Below are 12663 nucleotides of genomic sequence, written 5' to 3'. Positions count from 1 at the left end.
ATATGGACTATCATGGATGGATGGATATTTGTAGGACAATTGTTACTCTTAAATTATATCACTATTAATCAATATACAAAAAATCAGCTCGGTAGGGTTCCGTTAAAGGGTTCTGTAATCAAAAAAATATGAAATCCTTTCTATTTCTGTTACTTTACCACTTTCAAGATTTTTCGAAGATAAAAATGTTATTCGAATTCAAAATGAAGTTAATCACAAAAATTAGCTTGATAGTAATAAAATTTTTTTCTAGGGCTCCCCAATAATAACCTTTTACCTAATGTACGTGTGAATCTTTGTTGAATTGCAACATATTTTAATTAAATTTAATTAAAGTAAGGTAACCTTCGCAGCATTTATTTCATTGAAATCGTTAATTCGATTTTTTTAATTAAGTTTATAAAATATAATATTTTAAAAAATATTTTTTAATTACATATTAAATTTTATATAAAATTAAATTAAGAAATTTAAAAAAATCCCCGCCAAACAACTTTAAAAAGTAATGAAATAATATTATATTTTACTGACTTTAAGTTTAAATAATTCCTAAGTGTAAAGTAATATTTTAGTCCATAATAGGCTTGATAACTATTTTTTTTCTTATTGGTAATTCAAAGACCCTTAAAAAATAGAAACATCGCTGAAAGAATGACTCTGATAGCTTAAAAATTCACCAAGATATGACAATTCAAACATCTCATAAAAATAGGCCTGCCCGAAACGCTCCATACAAAGTGCTACGAAAGACTGACGTCAATCTTTCGAAGTTTGTACGCCTCAACTCCTAAACTCAAATCAAATGTTTTATTGTAATCAGTTGATTCTGATGTAATATTTAAACCGAATACTATTATTGATAATATATATATATATAAAAATCAATTGCTGTTCGTTAGTCTCGCTAAAACTCGAGAACGGCTGAACGGATTTATCTTATCTTGGTCTTGAATTATTCGTGGAGGTCTAGGGAAGGTTTAAAAGGTGAGAAAAATTCGAATATTTGCCGGGAAAATCCTCAAAACAGCATTTTTCTATTTCCCATACAAACGTTTTCTAAATAAAATGGAGAGTCAATTTGTAATTTTTTTATTTCTAAAAATAGTTTGGCGACCTCTGTGGCTCAGTGGTGAGCGCGTTGGTAGCTCAAGCCGGAGGTTGCGGGTTCAAATCCCGCCGACGGAACAAAAAGTTTTCAAAGTTCCTGGGTCATGGATGTGTATTAAATATGTGTATCATATAATAAAAATCTTAAATATATGTATAGTATAAAAGTATTAAATATATTTCCGTTGTCTGGTACCTGTAACACAAGTCCATCAGGTACTTACCACGGGGCCAGACTGACGTGGTGTGAAGCGTCCATAGATAAAAAAAATCTATACCTACCTAATATAATAACATTGAAGAGTATGTTTGCTTGAACGCGTCAATCTCAGGAACTACAGGTCCGATTTAAAAACTTATCTCAGTGTTAGATTGATCATTTATCGAGTAAGACTATAGGCTATATTATATAATATATTATCTCGCTAAGAGTAATACGACCGAAGAAACTCAGGAAAATGCGGGAAAAACGGGGAAAATATTTTTTATGGGAAAATGTACGATTTCTGTAAAATTCCTAATTTACGCGGGCGAAGCCGCGCGGGACATCTAGTTGATAATAAAAATATTATGCATGTAATCTTATAAATGTAATACTTAATTGGTAATAGAATAAAGGCTATTTTATTTTATTTTATTTATTTATTTATTTATGGTTTTAGTTAACCTTAACTTTGACCGGAGAAATTGACAGACGACAGCTGGTCCAACAAGGTTATAAATGAACGTGGGCGGGGGCGCTGCTGGTAAAGGAGAACTGTCAAAAATAGCGTTTTTGTATGATGACAGCGATAGTTCCTTTTTTTGCCACGTGCACTTAAAACCTTGTCGAGCTCTATGGTTATGGTTAAATATGGCGTCTTGATGGCGTCTATTTTTAACTTTAAACCAAAATATGACATTTTGCATTGTACTTAAAGTTAAATTTATAGTTAAAGTTACAGTTATAGTTAAAGTTAGTTGGTGCAACCCAACCTTAGTATGTAACGAGTTAACGACGCATGTGGCCGATGGTACCCAATAAATCAAATTAGTCCCTGATTATTTCTCTAGTGCTCATTGCCAAGCCACTATTATAGTTATAAAATGAAGAAATCTATTGATACATTTACTAAATGTTGATTTAAATTACAAAATAAGTTAAAGGCTTGGCTTGAATGTGATCTGAAAACTTTTACGACAGAAGTATTAAAGCTATGCAATATTTTGCTTGGCTCCTTTTACATTTTATGTTTTTGGTGGGATAATATTTTTCGATTCAATATCAACAAGAAATACGGTGGTCCGCGCAGTACCACGCCTGACGCCACGTCGCATGACGCATCAGTGTCCATAAACACGTCTTGCGTCGCTTGCGCGGCGCGGCGGGATAACATGCCCTTAAACGACAAAAGGTAGAAATTAAAATGATAAATAATTTTATTTTATACAATTTTTGTTTTGGTTAGTTAAGCACCAACTGAACATATAGAATAACATAATTTAGGTGAATAAATTAAAATGAGCAAAAATTTACATTTCATTATTATTTTTCTTTTGCTCGCCTTTATAGTAAAGTGGCACTAGATTTTAATAATTTAAATAAATGAGACATTTATAATTTTTATGTTGCATTTATTTTTAAGTTCCATTAGCAAATATATACGATCAGCTATGACATAGAGTAATAATAATAATAATAATAGTAGGTTGAACACCGATTTGAATTGAGAGTCAGCTTTGTTTTAAATTTAAATCGGAATATGATATTTTGTTTTTACTCATAATAATATAATAATACATATACTTAAGCGTTTTGAATTCTTGCTAAAATATGCGCCTAGCTTAACTGTCACGCCATTTTCGAAAATTTTTCAATTTCTAATTACTTAGGTACTCATATAAATCATCACAAAAAATTGTTTATGTACACTTCAAATATGGGCCCACACCACAGGCCCACACCACAGGCCCACACCACAGGCCCACACCACAGGCCCACACCACAGGCCCACACCACAGGCCCACACTAATGTGTTAGCGGCTTTTGTTTTGCATCTCTGTTTTATTGTTTACGTTGTAAGAAATGTAACAAGGAGAGAAACAATATAAGCTGGCTTATATTTTTTAGCGTCCATTTTGGGCGCTTGACAGATGAGAGAAGCAGACAAGCAATTGGTCTTCTAAGGGAGATCGCAGACGGCACACTTTTTGTGTGATCGAGTCTGCGGCGCATATATACAGTCGGCATGGCGGCGTGGGATCTTCCTTAAATTGTGTAAAAAAACCTGCTCTTCCTTAAAATGTGTAAAAAAAATCGGCATGGCGCCGTCATGACTCGATCACACAAAAAGTGTGCCGTCTGCGAAATGTCTAAAAAAACCTGCTCAATTATTATTATTTAATAAAACACATACATCCTAATTGCTTGTAAAGCATAATATCCATTGCGTACAGTGCACGCTCTTAGCACTATAAAAATAACTTATTATGTATTATGTAATTGGACCATAAAGTTAATATAGGTATACCTAGCGGAATAGAGCAACAATCTCGAGCTGTCAAACGAAACCGAAATTGGTTTTCATCTGTGTGAAAAATATGTGTACGTATACACTTACACAAGCATGATTGAACATGAATTCTATGAGATTAAATTGTCAACGTGCGGCACGTGCCCACTGGACGTCAAAAAAAGAGTGCTGGTGTCATGTATCACACGTCTCTTTTTACCACGCAGAGTTACTGATAGTGACATCTCTCTTGCCCAGGCCTTTGTTTCTCTATTCCGCTAGGTATATTAACTTTATGAATTGGTTTGATTACATTATGATTTGTGAGAAAAGAAATTAGAGCGACATTATGATCTACTTTTAAACCCTTTGTCCACATCGACCACGATCCCATCTCGTAAAACTTTTTTTACGAGATGGGATCGTGGTCGATCTCGTAAAAAAGCATCGTTTTTGAAGAAAATATTAAGTACCTTTGTTTTCATTTTGCGGCTATTAGTGGCCATTAGCGAACCTGTACACTGTACAATAACGGTATTAATGTCCCTGGACAACATTAGAGTAACAATGGAATGCTTCATCACCTTATTCACCAACTATAGAGCTGTCAAGAGTCCATTGACCCCTTGTCATATCACAAACGTCTTGAGCACCTTTGTTAACTGAGAAAGGCTTAGCCGGTACACAGGTATGCCATTTTATTAAACGCCTAGTCATTTCATGAAAACCTGGCTTAGTGCATACCGATATTTACGCAAAATATTATAATCTTTATAAGTTAGAGAGAAAAGCAGTGTAATCTCTGTAACTAGCAACCAGCAAGTATTTTAATGTCTGATTTTTTTTTCTAAAATTCCTTTTTGGGGTTCCTTACCAAAAGGGTAAAAAAAGGACCCCATTATTAAGATATCGATATCTGTCTGTCTGTCTGTCTCCAGGCTGTATCTCAAGAACCGCTATAGCTAGACTTCAGTCACAGATTCTGTATTTTAGTTGCTGCTATGACAACAAATACAAATAAAATAAATAATAAAGGGGAGCTTCCGTACCAGAAACGTGATTTTTTGGCTTTGTGCTCGATATTAATAATGGCAAAAGGTAGGTATTTAAATTTTCACATAATCCTCAATGACGTGTATACTTTAATATAATAAATTGAAATAAAATAAAAATGAAAGGGGGCTCCCATTCAAAAACACAATTCTTGGTTTATTTTTGCTCACGGTGCTAACGATACGGGATCCTTCATACGCGAGTCCGATTCGCACTTGACCGATTTTATTAACCGACTTCCAAAAAGGAGGAGGATATTATATGTTCGCGTCTGTAAATTTTTTAGTTATAATTTAAAAGTCACTTGAAATAGCGACTGTTTTAGTAATGCTTATTAAATTTTGATTATAATATAAAAATAATAACAATATTTTTTATGAAAATAATCACGTTTCTTTATTAGCGTTGCACTCAGGATGTTTATGATAGCAATAAAATATGTAAGTATTTGATTTATAATGAAAATAAACAACAATATACATTAAATGTATATTTATTACATTATGGCTAATCTAACAATGTGATTAATCTAATACCCTTCACCCTCCAAAACGGCTCAACTGATTTTAATTAAATTTCGTATGCACATTCGTTAGGCCTGAGAATAGGTTTTTATCTACTTTTATATTGATACTAGAAATTATTTATATGACAAAACAACGTTGCCGGGTCAGCTAGTGGATATAATTATAATAATAGCAATCAAAAACATCCTGTAAAAAAAACCAAGTCTCGCAACTCAGTTTTTATACCGTAAAAATTTATGAGATCCATGCAATACCAAGTCGGTTAATTTATTCAGTCCCTACCTAGGGGACCTTCTGTCTCAAATTATTACGTAAGTTATTATCATATCAATATTAAAAATCTTTTACGTTTTAAATAAATAGATCGACTTGGACATCGCATGAAAACACAATGTATCTTACAATTTATACATAATTATTATAATATTATTAGATTGTTTAGTTTATTGCGCTCCATGCGATTGATGCAGGCCCGTAGTGTTGTGTGATACTGTATAGTGTTATACTAAACAATCTAATCATGCGATGTCCAAGTCGATCTATTTATTTGAAACGTAAAAGATTTTTAATATTGATATGATATTAACTTACGTACTAACTTGAGACAGAAGGTCCCCTAGGTAGGGACTGAATAAATTAACCGACATGGTATTGCATGGATCTCATAAATTTTTACGGTATAAAAACTGAGTTGTGAGACTTGGTTTTTTTACAGGATGTTTTTGATGGGATTATAATTTACCTAAATAAGCAATATATTTTTGTTATTATAACTTTAAAATGGCTGCAATTTCTGAACTCACCGCTAAAATAAAAAAAAAACGCTCTTATAGTTTTTTTTAATCAGTTTTACCTAATGTAAAAAACCTACTAGGTCTCCATGATGCTCGAGTACATGAATAACACAAAAAAATCTTTAGGAAGTTGAGTTACTATCTCATAATTTATGCAAATACTACGATCAAAACCTCGAAAATAATTACATTTAATTGGCTTCTTTTCTACGATAAAAACTTTTAATATGGAAAGAATAAAAATGTTATTACCAGTTACCTAAATATCTCCAAGAATTTAAAACCCACAACTAATTTAAGTTTTTTATTTGCAAGTGTAATTTTTATTAGATAAAGTAATAATAATATGTAAAATAAATAAAAAGAAAAGCAAATTCATGTTAGAATTTTTAATAATTATGAATAAAATGTTTTTTGAATTAAAAATAATTTTATCTTTTTTATCTTAGTTAATGTTGTTTTAAGGAGTTCTTATATTCAACAAAATACAAGGGATCTGCACCTGTGGCGTTGGTGCCCTTAGTGTTTATTCACATTGACACGGTAGCGGATTTTGGGCTGGATGCTGGACTATATTAAACAAACATACATCTGATTGATACTAGACATGTCTACGTTGATACAGTTCAAAGCCAGCGTTCAGTAATACTGGCGCAAAATAAATCAGCATCTCTATACAAATTATTATAGAACATAGTCGCTTTTTTTCCCTCATGTCCCTTTGTTCCCTTTAATCTTTAAAGGAGTGAGCTCACTGAGACGAGCCGTGCCGGGGCTCAGCGTGCCCCGTGTTTGTATGGAAGCGGATGCGCGTATCGCACACTGTGTCGGGGCGCAGCGGATTTCCGCTCCCATACATATTGTATGGAGGCGGATTTTTGCGATGAGCCCCGGCACGCTGCGGCCCGTCTCAGTGAGCTCACTCCTTTAAACTACGCAACGGATTTTGATGCGGTTTTCTTTAATAGATAGAGTGATTCAAGAGGAAGGTTATAGGTATAATAACATTCATTAAATAGTGGAAAAATACTGTTATTGTTGGGGTTTCTAATGTGATGTCGAAAATAATTACATTTTTCCCGTTTACATTGCAAACGCAGGCTGAACCCTACGAGATTTATCAAAATAATCTACCAAGTGTACTTTTGTACAAATTGAATAGGTCTACAGAAAACTCCGCGATGGTATATGTCTACCTCTTATGAATATCCCACAATAACATTTTTTTGTCATTTTCTTTTTACGACAAATAATGGCTAATTTTCGAAGCAATTTTAATAAATACAGCATTAATCCTTATCCAATTAAATAACTTAAATACGTTGTTGATTTAATGTACATCTATATGGTCCTTTACAGCATATGATTTAAATGAATTTTTTCGAAGATATCACAGATTAAAAAATTGCGGGAAGTAGCTTTTGCGGCGGTACCGACCAATGCGGGTAGTAATAATGAATACAAGACAAAACTGCTGAATCGATTTTAATAATTTTTTTCAGTGGCTATATATTTTATACCCGATGCAAAGCCGGGGCGCTATAATAGTACTCAATATAGCGTTGTCAACTCGAGCTACGCTGGTCTACGAGACTGTCTACGAAATATGTAGCGGCGTAGAGCCATCGTAGACCTGCTACGAGGAATATGTTGGACGAAGAATAATAATAATATTGCTCCAGAACAAAAAATGAGAAATCAAGATATATTGTGTACTTTTGTTTAATATTACTATCTGGATGACCGAGCTTTGCTCGGTATAGCAAACACTCATTGACTTCGTGTTACTTAACAACGCCATCTGCTGGAATAGCTTCAGCTGTTGTTGTGTCGTTAAAGCAAATAGTGGCTCACAAAATAGTACTATTATTCGCCAATAGATGTCAGGAGTAGTTTATCGATTATCGATAAAACGGGAATAAAAAGACATTTTCTAAAAATGATAAACGTGGGCCGCCTTATTAAAGAACGTATCGCAATTGCAATCCGGCTAAACGTCGACGCCGCATTACAAAACGGCGCCATTTTTTAAAACGGCTAGCCATAATGTAATACGGCTAATAATTATACAATGTGCCTGCGACATATATACAAGAATTGCTCGTTTAAAGATATAAGATAAGCTTATGAACATACATAATATTATATTTTGTTTAACTGAAAAGACGTATTCTAAATCGGAGATACAAAACACTGTTGATTCAGCATCATATATTATTGAATACTTAAATATAATGATTGCTCTTTTCAATAGTAATCAATTCGTCCAGAAAATTAAATGTTTTTTAGTAAAAACTTAGCTATAAAAGCCGGTGACCCAAGGTACTGTGAGCAGGGGCAGAAAAAGAGGTCGGAATTTTCTGATCCTAGTTCCGTTTTTAGGGTTCCGTACCCAAAGGATAAAAACGGGACTCTATTACTAAGACTTCGTTGTTTGTCCGTCAGTCCGTCCGTCCGTCTGTCCGTCTGTGTATCTCCAGGCCGTATCTCAGACCTAGACGCTAAAGCTAGACGTCTGAAATTTTCACAAATTATAATTAGACCCAATATAACCAATACCCCTAAGTACGAAAGTCAGAGACTTGGGTGTGCTTTTGGACAGCAGCAAGGTGTGTGCAGCATGGAGGTCACTGGGAAGGCTAAAAAACGTTCTTCCAATAAACACTTAGGGAGATCGCAGACGGCACACTTTTTGTGTGATCGAGTCTGTGGCACACATACAATCTGCATGGCCGCGCCCGGCCCGCGCCATGCCGACTGTATGTGCGCCGCAGACTCAATCACACAAAAAGTGTGCCGTCTGCGATCCCTATTTCGTACATATTTCGTGCGAAGGAGCTGTATCAGAACCTTATATTATAAGTATTGTATTTATTTCTGTGTATGTAGGTATGAGTATGTATTATATAAATATATATTAGTTTGTTTATATTTAGTATTTGTGTAATAGTGTATTATTTATAATAGTACTTTTAGTATTGGTAGTATTTAAACCAATATGCTATAGAATATGTATGTATTACATACATCAGTCACGACAGGACACTCATAGCGTACGCACGTCTATAACATTAAAAAGTCAGTGCTTCTCAAAGTTTCGCGTCATGTTCTCGTGTGCTAGTTGTAGTGAAAACCATACTGATGGTCCATGTTGTAGTGTTTGCAAACAACGCTACGATTTTGCGTGCTCCGGAATTACTGAGGCTGGGTATCGCAAACTGGGAGAGAGAAAAAGTACCTGGCGTTGTCTCAGATGCAAGTCGAGCCTGTCTCCGTCACCTGTGCCGTCTTCACCTCAGACAAACCAACTCGATAGAATGCAGCAACAACTTAGCAATATTTTAATGCAGCTGACACAACTGGCGCCGTTAATAGAAGACGTTAAATTTATTCGTGAAGAAGTTAACAATCTTAAAGATTCTCAAGAGACGGTTCATCAGCTCCTTACCACAGTATCTGATAAAGTAAACAGCCTGGAATCTAGGGTAATTAAGGTCGAAAAGATTGCTCATGAAGTACCTATTTTACAAGCCGAAATATCCAAAATGCGAGATGAACTTGAAACCCGAGATCAATGGTCTAGATCCAACAACATTGAAGTAAGAGGTATACCGCAAAAGAATAATGAGAATCTCTTTGATATTGCTTTGAAGATAGGGCAACTTTGTGACTTCCCAATAAAAAAGGATCATATTAACTATATCGCCCGAATTCCAACTCGTTCACCTAACAAGGAAAAACCAATAATCATAGCACTTCACAACCGATACTTTAAAGAGGAATTAGTCGCTTTATCTCGCAAGTCGGACAAATTGAAACTGGAGAATCTCGGCTTTACCTCCTCCGGCAAAGTTTACCTGAACGATCATTTGACGCAGCGCAACAAATCACTTCTGAACAAAGCAAAATCGATGGCCAAAGAAAGAAACTTCAAATACGTCTGGGTCAAACACAGCAAAATAATGGTGCGAAAATCGGATACATCCCCAATCCTTTTTATAAAAAACGAGAACGATCTCAAAAAAATAGAATAGTAGTTATTTTTATACTCTTAGTTTCAATATATTATTGTATCTCAATTTCATTTCACACTTTAAAAATTTACAGTTTGGGAAACGCTAGCAAAACCAGTTGCTTCTATCCTGCTCGTCGCCTCGCAAATATTATTGGAACATACACCGTATTTACATGCGTAAGTTTGTCACTTGATAAGTCAATTGCGTCGGCGCTGCATAGCACGCTCATTACGTTAGTGTCTATATTTGCGAGCGCAGTGTATGACGTATCTCGCTCGAATTCATTTACAATGCAATCTTCCGTTGCAAATACCGATTTGTATACCCACATTAAAATAAATTATTTAAAAAGTGAAATTAAATTTACAATGTCGTTAACTATGTTTTTGAATTTCTTAAAATTCTGCAAAGGTTTGTACAAACATTTAATATTTGTTATTTACATTAGAATTAAGTGCTACGAGTTAAAGAAAACCATGAAGATTATAAAATATGCACAATCTTGTCTTCTTGTTGCACAGTTATTCGTGACATATTACTACTCAGTGATTTGGTTACTACGTCATTTTATTTATTGTACAACGGCAAAATCTCATAGATTAATGAATAGCACGATTAAAACTGTATGTCTACGGTGCTTTCATGTGAATGTTACGGCTCTGATGTGTACAAGATGTTATCATCAGCTGTTCGGTCTCGTTAACAACATTAATCAATATCACACTAAGATCTGGAAATCCCTCAAATTATACATTTTACATTTTCAAACGTTTTATTGCATTATTTTATTGCTGTATTCTTGCTACAGTCAACAAACTAAAGTGGAGGCAATTGTTATAATATCTGAAGTTATTTTATTTTTACATAATGAACTATCGTCTACATGTGCTATATTGTACACAATATTACTACAACTCAATGAGATTGTATGTCCGTTTCGTGTTTTATACAATATAAAGTATTATATTAGCTATTCTTTTATAATGTATCCCTCTCAGCTGGTGCTTTATAAATACTTGTTGTCAGGTTCAGACCCCTTAGACAAAATACATTTATTAATAAAATATTTTATTATAACTTCATCTAGATATAAATGCTGTTATTTTACTATAGTTGTAATAGAAGCACTGCAATCATACTATGTATATGGATTTATTAAATTGATAACGCTTCACTATTGTCTCATAGTTGTAAAATTAATAACCTACTCCTATAAATATTATGGACACGATTACCTATACTTTAAGATAAAATATATAAAACATATTAAAAAGGCATACCATACACATAATTTTATATCAGACTTTTTAATAGAATATTACCATAGATGTAAAATAAATGTGCCGCATCGTTCAACCAACCATAACAATTTTGTTTATTTATTGAATTTCTCTCATTCAGAGCTATATTATAATTTATATGGACACTTATGCCACGAACATAAAGAAACGATAATTTCATTTTTTCGTAATAAAATGGGTCTACAAACAAACTACATCAAGTTACTTGATCTAATCAATAATTCACGTCTATTCTTAGTAAAATACTACTTACACTATAGATATAGTTATGAAATCAATGAAGTTTATATTTTTAAAAAACATCCTATTTCAAAAGCATGTCCTAATTTTAATTTAAGTTATTCTGCTATTTATTCGGATAAGTTTGCTTGGTACAATGTCGTCAAATAATTTAAATATATATTATCAGAATACTCGAGGACTTCGCACCAAAACGCACATATTTAAACGCAACCTTTTATTACACTCGTATGATATTATTGCGTTAACTGAGACATGGCTATTAGAAGGCATCGCCGATGCTGAATTATTCGACAGTAGGTATTTAGTTTGGCGACGTGATCGTGACTACCATAGCACAAATGAAAAATACGGGGGCGGTGTCCTGATCGCTGTACGTCGAGACCTGTCGGCTGATCACCACCCGGAGTGGGAATCATCTGCAGAGGACATTTGGGTGTCAATTAGGATTAGGGAAAGCCAAAATCAAGCCATAAATTTACACGTCTGCTCGTTATATTTATGCAAGGAAAACTTAGGCAATCCTCTTAACTCACAACTACAAAACTTTAGTAACAAATTATCTATTACTTGCAACTCACATCCTAATGATATTTTTCTTGTAATGGGTGACTTTAATTTAAGCAACATAGACTGGCACCAAAACGACTCGACTGATTTGAACCCTATAGGAGTTAGTGGTGAAACTCAGCAATTATTTATAGATGTTTTATATGAATCTAATTTACATCAATTTAACTCTCATAGAAACATAAATAATAGGATTTTAGATTTAATATTATGCAATGTTGATGGTAATATTAATGTTTTATCCTGCGATCAGTCACTCGTCCCAGAAGATAATCACCATCCATCCCTGTATGTTATGCTTCATCTTCAACGAGACACAATTCTTAAAGACAACTTCAGGGTAAAATACTATTTTGAAAAAGGAGATTATGATTCAATCAATTCTAATTTAAATGAATGTAATTGGGACATGTTAAAACATAATAGCTTAGATCACGCTGTTGATCTTTTTTATAACAAACTAAATGAACTTATTGATACCTATATACCCCATAAAACACTCAATCCTGGTTGTCATTTCCCACCTTGGTACAACTCTAGCTTAAAAAAGTACTCAAAGAAAA

The 12663-nt window shown here is 33.8% G+C and overlaps 2 protein-coding genes across 3 annotated transcripts in view; both read left to right on the top strand.

Moving 5' to 3' along the window:
* Positions 1 to 12663, top strand: part of LOC121737956 (pyrokinin-1 receptor-like) — a 149848-nt gene that overhangs the window by 39598 nt on the left and 97587 nt on the right. The window lies entirely within an intron of this gene.
* LOC121737969 lies at positions 9017 to 11125 on the top strand. The gene has a single exon (XM_042129722.1). The coding sequence runs from the start codon at positions 9078 to 9080 to the stop codon at positions 10005 to 10007; it is 930 nt and encodes a 309-aa protein (XP_041985656.1). The 5' UTR covers positions 9017 to 9077; the 3' UTR covers positions 10008 to 11125.

This window comes from Aricia agestis, chromosome 2 (assembly GCF_905147365.1).
Source record: "Aricia agestis chromosome 2, ilAriAges1.1, whole genome shotgun sequence".
In the NCBI taxonomy this organism is placed as follows: domain Eukaryota; kingdom Metazoa; phylum Arthropoda; class Insecta; order Lepidoptera; family Lycaenidae; genus Aricia; species Aricia agestis.
Note: the sequence above shows the minus strand (reverse complement) of the source record. Positions and strands in the feature narration are given on the sequence as shown.